This window comes from Eubalaena glacialis, chromosome 1 (genome assembly GCF_028564815.1).
Source record: "Eubalaena glacialis isolate mEubGla1 chromosome 1, mEubGla1.1.hap2.+ XY, whole genome shotgun sequence".
NCBI classification, from domain to species: Eukaryota; Metazoa; Chordata; class Mammalia; order Artiodactyla; family Balaenidae; genus Eubalaena; species Eubalaena glacialis.
This window is the reverse complement of record NC_083716.1, coordinates 42427986-42448940: the sequence shown is the minus strand read 5'-3', so window position 1 is coordinate 42448940 and position 20955 is coordinate 42427986. Positions and strand designations below refer to the sequence as shown.

At 34.2% G+C, this 20955-nt stretch overlaps 1 protein-coding gene across 17 annotated transcripts in view; it reads left to right on the top strand.

The window, feature by feature from the left end:
• PCDH15 (protocadherin related 15) overlaps positions 1–20955 on the top strand; it is a 712410-nt gene that overhangs the window by 660443 nt on the left and 31012 nt on the right. For all 17 annotated transcript variants that reach the window (XM_061195806.1, XM_061195799.1, XM_061195791.1 and 14 more), the window contains one exon: positions 10980–11156. In XM_061195806.1, coding sequence (XP_061051789.1) covers positions 10980–11156 — 177 coding nt within the window. The remainder of the gene's footprint in view (positions 1–10979; positions 11157–20955) is intronic.

Sequence of the window (20955 nt, the reverse complement as noted above, 5' to 3'; positions counted from 1 at the left end):
CAAGTTTGAATCCTATTATAGCTGTGTGACCTCTGAGAAAGATATTTAACACTTAGGACCACATTTTCTCATCTTGAAAACTGGAATAAGGATGTCAGTCTTGTGTTGCTGTTGATAGAATTAAACATAAATTTGCTAGTACAGTAAGCACAGCAGGCACATGCCAGATTCCCTTTTATAGTTTTTTTTTTTTTTACAATCTATGTTAATTTAGAGATTCTTAAGCACAACAATTTTGGATCCCTTTTTTAAAAAAGAGGCTTTATATTTCAGAGCACTTTTATGTTCATAGGAAAATAGAGTAGAAGATACAGAGAATACCCATATACTTCTTTCCCCCACACATATAGCTTCCCTCACTATCCACATCTTACACCAGAGTAGTGCATTTGTTATAATCAACAAACCTAGTTCGACACGTCATAATCATCCCAAATCCATAATTTGCATAGAGTTCGCTCTTGGTGTTGTACATTCTGTGGTTTGGACTAATGTGTAAAGACATGTATCTATCACTGTAGTATCATACAGAATAGATTCACTGCTCGAAAAAATCCTCCATGCTCCACCTATTCAAACCTCCCTTCCCCACTAACCCCCAGAAATCAGTGATCTTTTTACTATCTCCATAGTTTTAGCTTTTCCAGAACATAATACCCTGGGAATCATATAGTATGTAATCATTATGATTCCTTTTTGAAAGCTACTTTAGTAGATGGAAGATGGAGGTAGAGATAAAGACTATTAGATCTAATCCAGCACCATGAAGCCCAAAACGCTCACTCTCAGTGTCTTGGGGTGGCGGGGAGGGGATGGAGGGCATAATGAAAACATACATATAGCCAAGGTAGACAGCAGAGTACTAATTTATTAATTAAAAATAGGAATGGGATAGGGAGGAAGGGAGGGAGACTCAAGAGGGAGGAGATATGGGGATATATGTATATGTATAGCTGATTCACTTTGTTATAAAGCAGAAAGTAACACACCATTGTAAAGCAATTAAACTCCAATAAAGATGTTTAAAAAATATATAGGAATTTATTGTTCCAGTGACCAGATTAACCAACACATTCATTTCCTGTAGACATTCTTAGATGACAAATCACATCATCATCAAAGCCATTTTCTGTATTTCCTATGAGACTTTCCCTATCTTAAGAAGGGAAAACTTGAACTCCATATGATCATCACTTTTATTTTTTCCTTTAGGTAGACCCATATATGAGGCCATGTATGAGGCCAGATCATAATCCAAAGTTTTTCTGATAAGAAGAAAATCAGTACAAATTGGGAGAGTTGATGAAAGAAAAATGTAATGACCTAATATATCCATTTCACAATGGGGAAGGTTTTTCAGAAGGGGTCAGTATCCTTTGATAGCTAAGAGCACAGTGCCTGGAAAACAGAATGCTCAAAGAGTAAATGTTAGCTGCTATAGGAATGCTAATAATTACTTCCCACTCCCTTGGAACTGGCTGAAATGGCTCTACTGAACAAAATTTTTATTACTTTGTTTTTTAATGCTTATAGAATTAGCCAGTGACCCTTTGTAATGAAACACATATCTTTTTAATTATATTAATGTATTCAGCAAATTCCCCCATAATGCGAAGCTATACCCCTTACAAGTGGCCTCGCATGTGTATGTTTTGAAGTATTTTAGGTTGACCTTAGCGTGTATCTCTTTGTGAGCCTTGTTTTTCTCTTACAAATTCTTGAGATTAAGGAGTAGAAATAGCTGTGAGGATAAGGTTAAGGAGACCTTATTATAACTACAAATGATTGGCAATAATGTCTAAAGAAGCTAAGAAATATTTGCATTTTGTGTCTTCTTCCTTCCTCTTTCCACTTCATCATGAAGCCCAGATAAATAAAAGAAGTTTAGGATTCTAAAATTTAAATCCTTAAGAATCTATGGAAATGACATTTTCAAAAGTGTAAATAAAAGTTTAGAAATATTGTGTTATGAATGAACATAAGTATGAATCAGAATTGATAACTTAGATCTTAGAGTTGATCAAATGCTTCTCTTACTTTCTAAATACAATATGAAAATTCAGTGAAATCAGGACTTTATTGACGTAGTTATTGCTTTGGTTTGGAAGAGTCTATTTCCTAGAATATTTACATAGCATATGAAATGTGTCTGTGTAATTAATTTATAGCTTCTGGAATTAAGGTTCCAAACATACTTTAGAAATCTAGCCAAAATGTGTATTTCTGGGATAAGAATTATAAAGTCTCTTGGGAAGAAAACCTATGAAACAGTAAAAAATAAGTGCCAGCACTTACATTGTCTTAAATCTGCATAATAAAGACTTGGTGTTGAGGGGGAAGGTGAAGTTGAAGGTAAATCAATAAACACATTATCTTTGATCATTTTTACCTACCCTTTGCTTTAGAGTTGAGGAGCTCAGGGAACTTTCTATAAAGGGATATATTAATAGTTTAGTAATTATAAATTTAAAAATAATATTTTTACTTCTAATAATTTTATTTAAATTTTGTTATTTCATTAAATTAATTATTTTATTATAATATTTAAATGTTAACAATAATTAGTAATTTTTATAGCAAACTCCTTTTACAAATAAAACTTTATTTCCAAAATGAGGTAGTAGGCTGGATTTAGCCTGAGGGCTCTAAGTTAGCAACTCCTAATTCAGAGCATTATACTTTGTAGAGAGAAAAGGTTACAATGCATATCTATTCTATTCAAACTCCTATAAGAAAACACTTTGGGGAAAATCTTGTGTGAAATTCCCAAGTAAAATATATTAATAATTTTTCCTAGGAAGGCTGTTCCTTTTGAATGCAGAGGACTTAGGCTCAAGCCCTGGCCCACCAGTGACTAGGAGGTCTTGGGCCAGGAAATTAAACTTTTTGATTCCTAATATCCATATCTTGAAGCTGGCAATTTAGTCATTAAAAAAAGGGTAGTTCCTGGTTGTAAGCACTGTAGATTTAACAGTGAACTAAAGCAAAATCCCTGTTCCCATGATGCCTACATTCTGTTGGGGGAAAACAGCAAATAGAATAAGAATAATAAATTAATTTATAATGTGATGCTAAATAGTGATAACTATGATAAAGACAAATAAAAGTAACAATATAAAAATATGGAAGAGAAGTACTATTTCATATAGGATGATTGAGGAAAACCTTTCTAATAAGGTGAAAGCCAAGCAGAAACCTGAGAGAAGTGAGGGAGAAAGTCATGGGTCTGTGGTGATGTGGGGAGGGTTAGGGGTGGTGGGAGTTATCCCAGAAGGAGGACACCACAGATATGAAAATCAAGATTAAGGGGCATACTGGTCATATCAAGATATAGATGTCAAGGTAGGGAATGAGTTATATAGGATCTCATAGGCCACTTGAAGGATTTAACATTTTACTCTGCATAAAATAGAAAATCCTTATAACTGTCCAATATAGTAGCCACTAGTTCCATGTGGTTACTGAGTGCTTGAAAAGTGACAGGTCCAAATGAGAGGTGCTGTAAGTATAAAATACACACCAGATTTCAAAGACTTAGTACAAAAAAGAAAGTAAAATATCTCCTTAATATTTTTATATGGATTACATACTGAAATGATCATTTTTGGATAGATTTGGTTAAATAAATATATTAAATTGATCTCACCATTTTTATTTTTAATTTTCTAATGTGGCTACAAAAAATTTGAATTTGCATGTGTAACTTGCATTGTATTTCTTTTGGGCAGCATTGCTTTAAATGTTTTGCACAGAGAAATAACATTCTAGCTTAAGTTTTAAAAGGTTGTTGAGTGGGAGATCAGGAGACAAGTTATGGGTCTAGAGCAGTAGTCCAGGAGAGAGATCAGTGTGGCTTGGACTCTTGATAGGTGTGGATATAGGAAGGGGTTAAGTTAAGGGTATATTTTTGAAGGTACAACCTACAGAATTTGTTATGGATTGGATGTATGAGAAAAGGTAAGAAACAATAATGACTCCTAGGTGTTGGGTCTGAGCAAATAAACAAAGTAAAAATAATATTTGCCATACTTGGACACTGAAGAATTTGATAAAATTATACATGGCGAAAGTAACGGTGTGTTCTTAGAGAGGATTTACTTTATTTAGCAATAGTTGATTCACATCCATAAAGGCCCCAGATGTCAGCTTGCACTCTCACCATCACCCTGATGGTTTCCCAACTTGGTGATGGATTAAAACTCCATTATCTATTACCCACAGTCACTTTTTTAGCCGTACATTAAGATTATTTTCTTTTGTCTCATTTATTCCATGTGAACTGAGTATATTATATGTATCAGGTATGGTGCTATCCTATCAAACCAATGAAAATCTGTTAAAAAATATAAGCCCAGCTGGGACATATGAAATATATTATTGAATTGAAAGTTTTGTTGTGTAGCTTTTCTTATCTGCTGTATGCTAAACTGAATTGCTATAAATATTTCCAATCACATGCCAATTTTGTTCAAGTATCCTTAACACAAAGATGTAGTTGAAGTTGAAGAGGTTATCAACAGAGAATGACCATAAATGACCTAATTTTATCAGATAGTAAAGCACAGACATTTCAATAGCATAGCTTTGGAAAGTAACATTTTCTGTAATAGGCATATAATAGCTGTAAAATAAATTGAAACCAGTGATAAAATAAAACATAAACTTGAAATAAAATGAAATCCTACTTGTTAATATTCAAGGCATAAGTTATGATTCTTTTTAAAAAAGATAAGTGTAATTTGGTTTTATTCAAAGTCTAGGTGATTCATTGTTGTGACACAAAAGGGATTCATCTACTGTTTTTCTGAAATACTTAGTTTGGGGCTTTATTTTGATAGAGAAAGAAGTAACTTCCTGCCTTTCCAAGAAGAAATACTTACTTTCAACTAATTATGTTTTAAGAAGTCATAGTTTTTTTACAAAATTAAGATAGCCCAGAATACAATTCGATTTGTACAAAACAGTGTCTGATATTGTTACTCATGTACTTTTCAGAGATAACCAAAAGCAAATTGTCAACTAGATTTTACTTTTTCTTAAGATTCCACTGTATATTGATTTAGTGAAGAGTCATATATGCTGATGTGTTTGCTTTCAATAGGTTTATTTCATATTTTAATGGCCATATTCACCATTGATTAACAAATTTCTGAATGTTTATCAGAACTGTACCAGTTTCCGTTGTGAGAAATAAAAAAGTATTGAAGGATGATAAATAAGCTTTCTCAGTTAATATTTGCCATCTGATATATATGATATAGAAAAATTTAAATACATAATTGTATCCCTCTTCCATTTTTCTCAGCAACGTATATTTTAAAAAAAAGTTTAGCTGTTATATTTAGATGGTGTATTTTGTCAGATTCAGTATTTTTTCTCCTATCTTTTTTTTGTTTTGCTTTTTTTCAGAAACAATGAGAACAAAGCAAAAAACAAACATAATGCTTTTTATAGTTCCATTGAGGATATTTTAATTTTACTTTTATTTAAAAATAAAGTTTGATATATTTGAGCAATTGCTGTTGTTTGCAGGAAGAGATAAGTAGAATCTTTCTTAACTGAAAATAAATATAGTTTAATGGAAGACCAATTTAAAAAACCCTATTTTGTTTTAGTTTTAGAGCAGATAGAGACATTTTTACATTGTCTCTGTTTGCCCTGTAAGAAAAATACAAACATTAAAAAGTAAAGCAGAGTTGGAGCAAGTATTCACTTAAGAAAACAGCAAGCTTAAAGAATAGACTGAGTTAGATTATGGAAAATAAAAATAAATTTAATTCATAAGAGAATTATAATGAAGGTATCAGTATATTGGCTGTAATATTTTTATTTTAACTTATGATTTTTGCTATATATTTCAGAAAAGTTTTAATAAATATTTTAAAACATACAATAGAGGAAAATATTAATTTATACAGGTATATTCTATGCTGTGACTTGAGGGAAAGTGGTTATTCATATTCCAAAGGTAAAATCCATTAACAAAACAGTGAAAAATGGCATTTTCCAGCCCCTTATTATCTTTTTATCAAAAAAAATTTGGAAACACACAGAGAAATTGAAGAGGGAAGCAGAAGAGGTAAAGTGTTATAATCTCTGTTTTACTTTTCCCAAATATTGTATCATTCAGTTCAATTTATTTTTCAGAGCTTTTGCTTGAATCAAAGAGAAAATAACTAGAAAGCAGCTGCAAGATAAAAATAGGATCATGATATATGGTTCCATTAAAACATTTGAATCACAGCTGCTTTATAAAGATTTCCAAAATACATAGTGGGAGTTTATTCCTTTCAAAATGCTTCTTTCTCTCATATTCTTTTAAGTTTTATGGTCCAGAAGTTTTGTCAAATAGAATGGCTTATTATCTTTTATAATTAGTCCCAATCCATGGTACAAGGTAAAAATATCATTTTCTTGTGCAGCCACTCAATTCATATACCTGATCAGCAATGGCCAGTGCCTCTATTCTCTTAATCATATTTATACTTCTCCTCTTAACTTTCTCCAACTTCTACACAATTTACCTTTCTGTGCTGCTGTTTTTTTAACTTGAGAAATAAATTCAACCACATGTTTATATAAGAAAATTCCATTTGTATCAGCAGTAACACAAATGGTATTTTAGATACTTTCACTTATGTCTAAGTTGTAATGGAGGCTACATTTAATTTTTTTTTTTTAATGTTTGACATGATTCAAGGAGAACTTAAGGCAGCTTGTAATGATTCGTACAATGAAACAAGGTAAAATACATTTAACATGAGTCAGAAAAATATGGCAAACAATAGAAAGACATTACAGAAGGAGTCAAAGTGAGACTAGTAATAAAGATGCTACAACGTCCTGCAGAGTCACTAGAAAGTAGGAAACAAAAACTTGGTTTTCATCATTTTAAGGCCAAAGTAAAAAAAAGCAAGCAAACAAACAAACAGAAGAAGAAGAAGAAAAAAGAATCAGTTAAAAAATTCGAAAAACGAAACCACTTCTGGTGGAAAGGCAGAACTATTTCTGAGTGAAATGCCAGATTGGAGGGAAATGTTTTTATCCTGTGGGACATCATGGAGAGGATATCTCCTAATGTCATGAACAAAACGTTCCATGGAAACTGGAACATTGCTGAGGATATGGTCTGGGTAGAGTCTCTACCAGTCTGTATTAACAGAGGAAATAAGTTCACAATATTAGGAAAGCCTGTACTGTGCTGCATATCTCTCCAGCCATCTGCAGTGCCTGTTGATTCTTTTAGCCAGGCTTTTGAAAAAATATTGGCAAGTACCTGGAGTGCAGCTTCCTATGCTGCTAGGTAAATATAAAGCATTTGTTTCAACAAAAGGCTAAGTAGGGTTTACAATCATGAAATCTGAGGAGTTTCTACAACCACCACAACAAATAGCTAATATTTGTGGCACTCGTTTTATTTGTTGGGTTTTGTGCACTTAATGGATGCCATCTAATTAACTTCTCACAGAGACCTTTGAGGTAGATATGATTACTTTCCCCATTGTACAGAAGAGTTCCCTAAAACTCTGAGAGGCTGAGAAATTTCCACAGAGACACAGATAGCCAGTGGTGGAAATTTAATTAGAATCTACATCTATGGGCCAGCGGCAGGCTGGGTTCCTAACCACTCCCTCTTTACAATGCTTCTTAGAAGGCAAACCTCACTAAAAACCCAACCCATTTTTTTCTTGGGAATGAGCTGCTCTAGCACACAAGGCCAGAAACTCTCATCAAATGGTAATTTTATCTTGACTCATTCACACAAATAGGTAATTGAGAAGATGGCTGATGTAATAATTTTAGTGTGAAAATATAAAAGTTAAATCGGCCATAAGCAAATACTTGTTTTAGTTATAAAACTATTTCAGTAAAGCCTCTACACTTATTTTTTTATAAAGCAATTTCTGGTTAAAACTAATTGAAAATGTACATATAGGTAACTGGATAAGTGATGTTGTAAGTTAAAATTTAGGGGAATCAACCAGAAATAACTTGGTTTGGTAATAAATTAGTTAATGAGCCAGTTGTTTATTTGTACCGTTAGTTTGTGATTTTTAAAAAAAAAGCATTTTGAGACTTCCCTGGTGGCGCAGTGGTTAAGCATCCGCCTGCCAATGCAGGGGACACGGGTTCGAGCCCTGGTCTGGGAAGATCCCACATGTCGTGGAGCAACTAAGCCTGTGTGCCACAACTACTGAAGCCCGCGTCCCTAGAGAAAGCCCACACGCAGCAACAAAGACCCAACGCAGCCAAAGATCAATAAATAAATACATTTATTAAAAAAAAACTTAGAATCCTTAAACAAAATGCTATCATTTAAAAAAAAAAAGCGTATTGTGTTTGCATTAAAAAAAGTTTTAGTTAACTTTGCCTTTCAACATTTATCGCAAGAAAGCTATTTAGATTACTAATTTTAGTTTAAATTAGAAACTAGTTTAAATTTTATTTAATTAGTTATCACGTGGTAGCACAGTAAAACGTTCTACATACATATATTTATATGTAAACATATATGTATATATGTATACGTATAATGAAATATGTTAATTATATTAACATATTTCCTCAGTTTAGAGTTTTCGAAACTGTCTAAAGATCACATAATAATATATTACTAAATACTATCAGTATGTTACAGATCTTTTAAACTGAAGTAGAACAATAAACCCTAAATGAAAATTTAATTTTTATTTACTGATTGTAATTATTATACCAATTCATTTGCACTGTATTTACTTTTTTAGAAGATCAGACAGTTCTTTGAGAAATTTTGCCATAATTAAATACTATACTGCCATATATTTGGTTATACTACTTATATTTTCAATTGACATATTGCTTCTAAGAATTTAGATTCAGGGCACTATTAACATTATATAAACGTCATCACAGGCATCTCCCTTGATACAGTGTATGTGTGTGACACAGATATTACAGATTGATAAATATTATAGATCCCTCTTGCGTGTGCGCTCTATGTATGTGTGTATGTATACAAATATATATATTATAAATTATAGAACTTCTTTTATTAAAGTGTTTAAACAAAATATTGTAATACCATAAATTGACAGTGACCTAGTAGCATGCAAATACTTTAGGCTGGTAGACTGGAGAGACATGTTTGCTCTTGATGTAATTATCAATACATGTTGTAAATCCACATGACATTTGATTCCAAAATGTATGTGTGAATTGGCTTTGTATATTAATAAATTAAAGTGAAATAAACATAAGGGCAATTTAAATATTGGCATTAGTTTATATGAACCAATTCAAAGTAAGTAGCTAGAGAGTTATATTTTAAAAAAATATGAGGTAAAAAAAATTTTTGGAAGCAACCATGTACCTATGTACATATGAAGATCAAGGGCTAAGAATCCATTCTTAATGAATGTCATATATATATGTAATGTATATATATGTATACATGTAATGTATATACATATATATTGTAATGGAGACAGAGATAGACATTGTAGAAATGCTTAGGTATATGGACATAGACGAGAAGTGGAAAGATTGATTTTTACAAAATGTGTTCATATTTTAAAACAATTAAATTTAGTTTTACATGCATCTATCAGAAAAAGGTAAAAAAAGGAATTCAAATATGAACACATTCTGCTTTATCATAACAGATCTCTCATCCCAAAATATCTCTAAATGTTTAAGGAGAAAAAAATGTTGATGAGAGAAAAGGAAAAGAATGAGTAGTACTTAAGTAAGAGAAACTTCAACTATGCTCCTCTATACCAATTTAAAAGTAAACAAGAAAACACTTCATTTACGTTGGCGTGTCCCCTGGTGTGCACACCATAGACTTGTGCTCAGGGGTACAGCCATTTCCTCCAAAGTTTCGTATCCTGTTTGTTCTTTAAACAAAGGCAAGCCAAGCACATACCAGACTCTGAAGGCAATTTTTTTTTTTTTTAATAGAGCAGAAAGCAGGTCAGTTTTGGCATCTGAAGTAAAAGTTATTTCCTGTTGTATCAAAGGTCTTTAGAATATATTGCTCCTCCCTCCCCCCAAATGCCACACAGCTTGAACTCCAAAAGGAACATTGAATCTATAGATAAATTTTGAAATATTTGCCATGCATAGTTATTAAAATTAATTCATTTACATATAAATGTCTATAAATATTTAATAATACGCAGTCTAATGTTAATCTTCAAGGATTAATAATATAAAGTTTTTAATAAGGAAAAGAACATTAAGGAAACTGCCATTTGTGGCAATACAGATAACAAATACTTATTTGGCAATAATTTGTACTTTTAATTAAAATCAAGTTATCTAATTAGAAACAAATTGTACCTTACAGAAAATTATCTATGGGTTATCATTATTTCTTTCTTTTCTATTGAACATTACTGATTCTATACTAAATGATGTATCTTTTAGTTGTTTGTATTCTCTTAAATAGCTTCTGAGATTTGCATGCAATATTTTTATCTTAACCTGGTAAACCTGACAAAGCAAAATATCTCTACATTCTCACTGCTATAATGCTCTAAGGGTCTTTACACTCTTAGGAAAAAAGGTATCCTACTGTTGCACCTTGACATATCACAAAATCTGGTGGAAGGTGTAATTTATAACACCAGCCATATGAACTCAAGAGTTCTAAGACCCCATGGCTCCCATAAAGCATAGACAGTTTTATTTGTACAACATAGTTGGCATTTCTCATGAGCCATGTGAAAGCTCAAATAGTATCATAAATTTTAAAAGTCTAGACTTAAATAGGACATGGTTGATGACCTCTTTCTACCTTATTCAGCTTCTAGCATCATTGTGAGTTAAACACTCTAAATATATAGAGAACTTTTTTCAAGAGTTCATATTCAGTAAACATTAACAAAAACCAGGCTGTCATCATTTTTCATTTACTAAATGTCATTTCAGGTTGAAGGTGATTTTTTTCCTCAGCGAGCCTGTCAGAATGTCATGTTTGTGCTTTGTTTGATTTACAGGATTTTGGATCGCTATGTTCAGGAGCAAATTCCTGGTGCCAAGGTTGTGGTAGAGTCCATTGGAGCTCGCCGGCATGGCGATGCCTTTTCTCTAGAAGATTACACGAAGTGTGACTTGACTGTCTATGCAATCGACCCCCAAACCAACAGAGCCATCGACAGAAATGAGCTTTTTAAGTGAGTATTTTTATTGTCTGTAACAGCTTTATGGTTACAGTATCACCCATAGATAATCCTGATTTAAGGCTATAAGTAAATAGTTTAAAACCCATCAAATTTTTCTTGAAAGTGAAGTGTAATCAAAACAAAACAAAACAAAAATCTAAGAAACAATACCTAGGGGGCTCACGCCTAGAATTTTTAAGTCTAAGTAAGAGATAAAGTGACTTTGGGGGATCTGTTCTCCTTGAGATGTCTGAGGATCCATTATGCTTAACAGCAAGAAGCAGTTCACCGAGATCACCTTGCATCGGCTTCCACTCTTGCTCCAAGACCCTGCTCTATGAGAGGAAAGCACAGATCCCTTCTTAAAGTGGCAAGTTGCCTGCAATGATGTCAGTAGGCTTGAATTTTAAGAACAAGCCTAGCTTTCTTCAAGGTCTTATTGAATAGGCAAAAATTAACATCTGATTTTTCCCTTGACTTGGGGGTAGAGAGCAGAGGGGATAATCACTTCCACCTAAGTACATGTGACATTTCATCCAGGTATGAATTTGAATATTTGAGTTTTAAATCCTAAAAATAAGGAATATACACAATCTTAAACAAAACCCTGCTACATATTCTCCTTTGGAAATTATTCTAGAACAGCTTTAGTTGTTGTTGTTAGTTTCTCCTTTACTCTAGTGACATCTAGTGTCCAAAAGATTATTGGCATGTAATTCTTACCTAAAAACATGTTTTATAGTAAAAATACATATTGATATATAATCATATGTATATATTCTAAATATTCAGAGATGTGTGTATATATACACACATAATCTCCAAAATCCATTATTTCAGAATTTAGTCTTTCTTTGTCTCTATATATAATAAACATCATGCAAATAAATATATGCATATACAAATTTACATGCATATATCCATATATGGGTGCATGTTTTTATTTAGTAAACATCTATTTACCCATTTATTTATTAAAACTCATAAATTCTGAATTTAGTTTTACTTTATATCTGTTCATCAACAAAATTTCACTACTACTATTTTAGCAGCAATGAAATAGTGATTTAGTATCAACTTAATTTCTTAAAAATCCAGTTATTAAGTATTAATAAGTATGTATAATCAATTTATATATAATAGATATTTGGGCCATATGCAAGAGAATATACTAATCACTATGAAGAAATACAGATGACTGAAGCAATGGCTTCTTCTCAGGTTTTAGACTCACCATCCAAATGAAGGAGCATTTAGGTCTACTAAGACAATAATTGCTTACTTTATTAATTAAAAAAATTATTTAGAATTATACTTTAAAAGTAATATTTATATTCTTTCTATTAATTGTCATTATTCACATTTATTTAAATCTATCTGCATTGTTTTTTTAAATTTATTCATTTAATTTATTTATTTTTGGCTGTGTTGGGTCTTCGTTGCTGCACGCGGGCTTTCTCTAATTGTGTTGACAGGCTTCTCATTGCGGGGGCTTCTCTTGTTGCGGAGCACGGGCTCTAGGCACATAGGCTTCAGTAGTTGTGGCACGCAGGCTCAGTAGTTGTGGCTCACAGGCTCTAGAGTGCAGGCTCAGTAGTTGTGGCACACGGAGTCAGTAGTTGTGGCTCACAGGCTCTAGAGTGCAGGCTTAGTAGTTGTGGCACACGGCTTAGTTGCTCTGCGGTATGTGGGATCTTCCTGGACCAGGACTCGGACCCGTGTCCCGTGCATTGGCAGGCGGATTCTTAACCACTGCACCACCAGAGAAGCCCTGCATTCTTTTTTATATACACTGGTTTTATTTTAAAATATGATGATAGATTGTTCAAATTTAAGGTGCTTTCCTAAATTTAAAAATATCTGTTTTCTTTAGGCTGACAGCCTGGCTCTAAAGAGTAAAATAATGATGATTATAATTTGAATTGTACTTGTAAATATTTTAGAGATAAAAGATTTGGAAACTGAAGCCAATTTGGTTTCAGCTGACACTGTGAAGTACAAGATAAACATTCTTCATTCTATCAAGTTTTCCAAAACCTAGATTATATTGTGAAAGGTAGAGTTCTAAATTCAACTGAATAACTATTATAGCCAAGAAGAAAGGAAGAAAATATAGAATAACTATAAATTTAAAAAAATTATATTGAGGAGAGGATGGAATAGCCATGAAGTATTAAAATTTTTGCCTTAGCAGTCTTCACCTTGAACTGTTAGCTGAGAACCACTGGTCTAATTTAAACCCTAGAATTGTTCTTTGAAATATTTTGTAACGAAATTATATAGATATATTTCAAAATGCAAGGTTGATATGCATAGATATTATTATCATATATTATTACCTATTCTGAAGTTATAAAAGTTTTTGTATATTTAGTTTTAGCACTGAACAAATATACTAGAACATTGATTGTTGCCTAATGCCCAGACCAGTGGAAATAGGATTATCCTCTCAATTTCTCCTTATGCTAAAATCTAAGCTTCTGAGGCTGTTAGAATTTTTAGGGCAAAGATTTAGAAACAAAAAACATACTTCCTCCAAGGAATTCACTTAGATATTTAAAAATTGATTTAACTATATCAAAAAAATTTTAAAAACTTATAACTGCATAGAGAAGACTGGAATGGCTTTACAACTCATTAATTACATATTTTGTTTCACAAGGTTATGAGTATGTTGATTTTTCTTATTTTGGGATATGTGAATTGCTTAGATTTTCTACAATAAATGTATATTACTTTTATCTTCCTTTTATTCTTCTTGTGGTTCTTTGAGCATCTTTAATCTGCATTTTTGGGGGTTTTTTGTTGTTGTTTTCATTTCTGGAATATTCTTAGACAATATGTATTCAAATATTTCTTATACCCTATTTTTTCTTTATCCTTTTCTGGGAATCAAATTAAAATTTGTTTTTTCTCATAGTTTTTGGATGCTTTGTTCTTATTCCTCTCCCTTCCCCCAACATTCTTATCTCTTTGTGGGTTTTTGTTCAGCTAAAAGTACTATTTTTTTTTTATTGTTTTAATTAATTAATTTATTTTTTAACATCTTTATTGGACTATAATTGCTTTACAATGTTGTGTTAGTTTCTGCTGTATCACAAAGTGAATCAGCTATATGTATACATATCCCCTCCCTCTTGCACCTCCCTTCCACACACCCTATCCCACCCCTCTAGGTGGACACAAAGCACTGAGCTGATCCCCCTGTGCTATGCAGCTGCTTCCCACTAGCTATCTATTTTACATTTGGTAGTGTATATATCTCCATGCCACTCTCTCACTTTGTCCCACCTTACACTTCTCAATCCCCATGTCCTCAAGTCCATTCTCTACGTCTGCGTCTTTATTCTGGTCCTGTCCCTAGGTTCTTCAAAACCATTTTTTTTTTTTTTTTTTTAGATTCCATATATATGTATTTTCATACGGTATTTGTTTTTCTCTTTCTAACTTACTTCACTCTGTATGACAGTCTCTAGGTCCATCCACCTCACTACAGATAACTCAATTTCATATCTTTTTATGGCTGAGTAATAATCCATTGTATATATGGGATACATATATACACATGTATGTATATATGTGCCACATCTTCTTTATCCATTCATCTGTCGATTGACACTTAGGTTGCTTCCATGTCCTGGCTATTGTAAATAGAGCTGCAATGAACATTGTGGTACATGACTCTTCTTAAATGATGGTTTTCTCAGGCTATATGCCCAGTAGTGGGACTGCTGGCTCGTATGGTAGTTCTATTTTGTTTTTTAAGGAACTTCCATACTGTTCTCCATAGTGGCTGTATCAATTTACATTCCCACCAACAGTGCAAGAGGCTTTTCTTTTCTCCACACACTCTCCAGCATTTATGTTTGTAGATTTTTTGATGATGGACATTCTGACTGGTGTGAAGTGATACCTCATTGTAGTTTTGATTTGCATTTCTCTAATGATTAGTGATGTTAACCATCCTTTCATGTGTTTGTTGGCAATCTGTCTCCATTTGTTGGCAATTTGTCTCCATTGGACAAATGTCTATTTAGGTCTTCTGCCCATTTTTGTATTGGGTTGTTTGTTTTTTTGATATTGAGCTGCATGAGCTGCTTGTATATTTTGGAGATTAATCCTTTGGCTGTTGCTTTGTTTGCAAATATTTTCTCTCATTCTGAGCGTTGTCTTTTCATCTTGTTTATGGTTTCCTTTGCTGTGCAAAAGCTTTTAAGTTTCATTAGGTCCCATTTGTTTATTTGTGTTTTTATTTCCATTTCTCTAGGACGTGGGTCAAAAAGGATCTTGCTGTGATTTATGTCATAGAGTGTTCTGCCTATGTTTTCCTCTAAGAGTTTGATGGTGTCTGGCCTTACATTTAGGTCTTTAATCAATTTTGAGTTTATTTTTGTGTATGGTGTATGGGAATGTTGCAATTTCATTCTTTTCCCAGCACCACTTATTGAAGAGGCTGTCTTTTCTCCATTGTGTATTCTTGCCTCCTTTATCAAAGATAAGGTGACCATATGTGCGTGGGTTTATCTCTGTGCTTTCTATCCTGTTCCATTGATCTATATTTCTGATTTTTTGCAAGTACCATACTGTCTTGATTACTGTAGCTTTGTAGTATAGTCTGAAGTCAGGGAGCCTGATTCCTCCAGCTCCGTTTTTCTTTCTCAAGATTGCTTTGGCTATTCGGAGTCTTTTGTGTGTCCATACAAATTGTGAAATTTTTTGTTCTAGTTCTGTGAAAAATGTCATTGGTAGTTTGATAAGGATTGCATTGAATCTGTAAATTGCTTTGGGGAGTATAGTCATTTTCACAAAGATGATACTTCCAATCCAAGAACATGGTATATCTCTCCATCTGTTGGTATCATCTTTCATTTCTTTCAGCAGTGTCTTATAGTTTTCTGCATACAGGTCTTTTGTCTCCTTAAGTAGGTTTATTCCTAGGTATTTTATTCTTTGTGTTGCAATGGTAAATGGGAGTGTTTCCTTAATTTCTCTTTCAGATTTTTCATCATTAGTGTATAGGATTGCAAAAGATTTCTGTGCATTAATTTTGCATGCTGCTACTTTACCAAATTCATTGGTTAGCTCTAGTAGTTTTCTGTTAGAGTCTTTAGGATTCTTTATGTATAGTATCATGTCATCTGCAAACAGGACAGTTTTACTTCTTCTTTTCCAATCTGGACTCCTTTTACTTCTTTTTCTTCTCTGATTACTGTTTGTAAAACTTCCAAAATTATGTTGATAAATAGTGGTGAGAGTGGGCAACCTTGTCTTGTTCCTGATCTTAGTGGAAATGGTTTCAGTTTTTCACCATTGAGGACAATGTTGGCTGTGGGTTTGTCATATATGGCCTTTATTATGTTGAGGTAGGTTCCCTCTATGCCTATTTTCTGGAAGGTTTTTATCTTAAATGGGTGTTGAATTTTGTTGAAAGCTTTTTCTGCATCTATTGAGATGATCATATGATTTTTATCCTTCAGTTTGTTAATATGGTGTATCACATTGATTGATTTGTGTATATTGAAGAATCCTTGCATTCCTGGGATAAAACCCACTTGATCATGGTGTATGATCCTTTTAATGTGCTGTTGGATGCTGTTTGCTAGCATTTTGTTGAGGATTTTTGCATCTATGCTCATCAGTGACATTGGCCTGTAGTTTTCTTTTTTTGTGACATCTTTGTCTGGTTTTGGTATCAGGGTAATGGTGGCCTCATAGAATGAGTTTGGGGGTGTTCCTCCCTCTGCTCTATTTTGGAAGAGTTTGAGAAGAATAGGTGTTAGCTCTTCACTAAATGTTTGATTGAATTCACCTGTGAAGCCATCTGGTCCTGGGCTTGTGTCTGTTGGAAGATTTTTAATCCCAGTTTCAATCTCATTGCTTGTGATTGTTCTGTTTATATTTCCTATTTCTTCCTGGTTCAGTCTCGGAAGGTTGTGCCTTTCTAAGAATTTGTCCATTTCTTCCAGGTTGTCCATTTTATTAGCATATAGTTGCTTGTAATAATCTCTCATGATCCTTTGTATTTCTGCAGTGTCAGTTGTTACTTCTCCCTTTTCATTGCTAATTCTATTGATTTGAGTCTTTTCCCTTTTTTTCTTAATGAGTCTGGCTAATGGTTTATCAATTTTGTTTATCTTCTCAAAGAACCAGCTTTTAGTTTTCTTGATCTTTTCTATCGTTTCCTTCATTTCTTTTCATTTATTTCTGATCTGATCTTTATGATTTCTTTCCTTCTGCTAACTTTGGGGGTTTTTTGTTCTTCTTCCTCTAATTGCTTTAGGTGTAAGTTTAGGTTGTTTATTTGAGATTTTTCTTGTTTCTTGAGGTAGGATTGTATTGCTATAAACTTCCCTCTTAGAACTGCTTTTGCTGCATCCCATAGGTTTTGGGTCATCATGTTTTCATTTTCATTTGTTTCTAGGTATTTTTTGATTTCCTCTTTGATTTCTTCAGTGATCTCTTGGTCATTTAGTAGTGTATTATTTAGCCTCCATGTGTTTGTAGTTTTTACAGATTTTTACCTGTAATTGATATCTAGTCTCATAGTATTGTGGTCAGAAAAGATACTTGATATGACTTCAATTTTCTTAAATTAACTGAGGCTTGATTTATGACCCAAGATATGATCTATCCTATAGAATGTTCCATGAGCAGTTGAAAGTATATTCTGTTGTTTTTGGATGGAATGTCCTATAAATATCAATTAAGTCTGTCTTGTTTAATGTATCATTTAAAGCTTGTGTTTCCTTATTTATTTTCATTTTGGATGATCTGTCCATTGGTGAAAGTGGGGTGTTAAAGTCCCCTGCTATTATTGTGTTACTGTTGATTTCCTCTTTTATGGCTGTTAGCATTTGCCTTATGTATTGAGGTGCTCCTATGTTGGGTTCCTAAATATTTACAATTGTTATATCTTCTTCTTGGACTGATTCCTTGGTCATTATGTAGTGTCCTTCTTTGTCTCTTGTAATAGTCTTTATTTTAAAGTCTATTTTGTCTGATATGAGAATTGCTACTCCAGCTGTCTTTTGATTTCCACTTGCATGGAGTATCTTTTTCCATCCCCTCACTTCCAGTCTGTATGTGTCCTTAGGTATGAAGTGGGTCTCTTGTAGACAGCATATATATATATGGGTCTTGTTTTTGTATCCATTCAGCCAGTCTATGTCTTTTGGTTGGAGCATTTAATCTATTTACATTTAAGGTAGTTATCAATATGTATGTTCCTATTACCATTTTCTTAATTGTTTTGGGTTTGTTATTGTAGGTCTTTTCCTTCACTGGTATTTCCTGCCTAGAGAAGTTCCTTTCACATTTGTTGTAAAGCTGGTTTGGTGGTGTTGAACTCTCTTACCTTTGCTTGTCTGTAAGGGTTTTAATTTCTCCATCAAATCTGAATGAGATCCTTGCTGAGTATAGTAATCTTGGTTGTAGGTTTTTCCTTTTCATCACTTTAAATATGTCCTGCCACTCCCTTCTGGCTTGCAGAGTTTCTGCTGAAAGATCAGCTGTTAACCTTATGGGGATTCCCTTGTATGTTATTTGTTGTTTTTCCCTTGCTGCTTTTAATATTTTTTCTTTGTATTTAATTTTTGATAGTTTGATTAATATGTGTGTTGGCATGTTTCTCCTTGGATTTATCCTGTATTGGACTCTATGCACTTCCTGTGCTTGACTGACTATTTCCTTTCCATATTAGGGAAGTTTTCAACTATAATCTATTCAAATATTTTCTCAGTCCCTTTTGTTTTTTTCTCTTCTTCTTCTGGAACCCCTATTAATCGAATGTTGGTGCGTTTAATGTTGTCCCAGAGGTCTCTGGGACTGTCCTCAATTCTTTTCATTCTTTTTTCTTTATTCTGCTCTGCGGTAGTTATTTCCACTATTTTATCTTCCAGGTCACTTATCTGTTCTTCTGCCTCAGTTATTCTGGTATTGATTGCTTCTAGAGAATTTTTAATTTCATTTATTGCATTGTTCATCATTGTTTGCCCTTTAGTTCTTCTAGGTCCTTGTTAAACGTTTCTTGTATTTTCTCCATTCTATTTCCAAGATTTTGGATCATCTTTACTCTCATTACTCTGAATTCTTTTTCCGGTAGACTGCCTATTTCCTCTTCATTTGTTTGTTATGGTGGGCTTTTACCTTGCTCCTTCATCTGCTGCATGTTTCTCTGTCTTCTCATTTTGCTTAACCTACTATGTTTGGGGTCTCCTTTTTGCAGGCTGCAGGTTCGTAGTTCCCATTGTTTTTGGTGTCTGCCCCCAGTGGGTAAGGTTGGCTCAGTGCGTTGTGTAGGCTTCCTGGTGGAGGGGACTGGTGCCTGTGTTCTGGTCGATGAGGCTGGATCTTGTCTCTCTGGTGGGCAGGACCGCATCTGGTGGTGTGTTTTGGGGTGTCTATGAACTTATTATGATGTTAGGGAGCCTCCCTGCTAATGGGTGGGGTTGTGTTCCTGTGTTGCTAGCTGTTTGGCATAGGGTGTCCAGCACTGTAGCTTGCTGGTCATTGAGTGGAGCTGTGTCTTAGCGTTGAGATGGAGATCTCTGGGAGAGCTTTCACCGTTTGATATTACATGGTGCCAGGAGGTCTCTGGTGGATAAATGTCCTGAATCTGGCTCTCCTACCTCAGAGGCTCAGGCCTGACCCCCAGCCAGAGCACCAAGACCCTGTCAGACACACGACTCAGATGAAAAGGGAGAAAAAAAATGAAGGAAATAAAATGAAATAAAAGTTATTAAAATAAAAAATATTATTAAGAAATAAAAAATAAGTAATAAAAAAAAGAAAGAAGAGAGCAACCAAACCAAAAAACATATTCACCAATGATAACAAGTGCTAAAAACTATACTAAAAAAAAAAGATAGACAGAACCCTAGGACAAATGGTAAAAGCAAAGCTACACAGACCTAATCACACAAAGAAGCATACACATACACACTCACAAAAAGAGAAAAAGGAAAATAAAATATATTTATGTAAAAAAAAGAAGGAAGAGAGCAACCAAATCAATAAACAAATCTACCAATGATAATAAGCTCTAAATACTAAACTAAGATAAACATAAAAACAGAAACACATTAGATGCAGAAAGGAAACCCCAAGTCTCCAGTTGCTCCCAAAGTCCACTGCCTCAATTTTGGGGTGATTCGTTGTCTATTCAGGTATTCCACAGATGCACAGTACATCAAGTTGATTGTGGAGATTTAATCTGCTGCTCCTGAGGCTGCTGGGAGAAATTTCCTTTTCTCTTCTTTGTTTGCACAGCTCCTCGGGTGCAGCTTTGGATTTGGCTCCGCCTCTGCGTGTAGGTCACCTGAGGGCATCTGTTCCCTGCCCAGACAGGACGGGGTTAAAGCAGCAGCTGATTCAGGGGCTCTGGCTCACTCTGGCCGGGGGGAGGGAGGGGTATGGAATGGGGGGTGAGCCTGCGGCGGCAGATGCCAGCATGACATTGCAACAGCCTGAGGAGCTCCGTGTGTTCTCCCAGGGAAGATGTCCCTGGATCACGGGACCCTGGCAGTGGCGGGCTGCACAGGCTCCCAGGACGGGAGGTGTGGATAGTGACCTGTGCTTGCACACAGGCTTCTTGGTGGCTGCAGCAGCAGCCTTAGCATCTCATGCCCGTCTCTGGGGTCCACACTGATAGCTGCAGCTTGCCTCCATCTCTGGAGCTCATTTAGGTGGTGCTCTGAATCCCCCCTCCTCGCGCACCCTGAAACAATGGTTCCTTGCCTCTTAGGGAGTTCCAGACTTTTTCCCGGACTCCCTCCCGGCTAGCTGTGGCGCACTAGCCCCCTTTAGTCTGTGT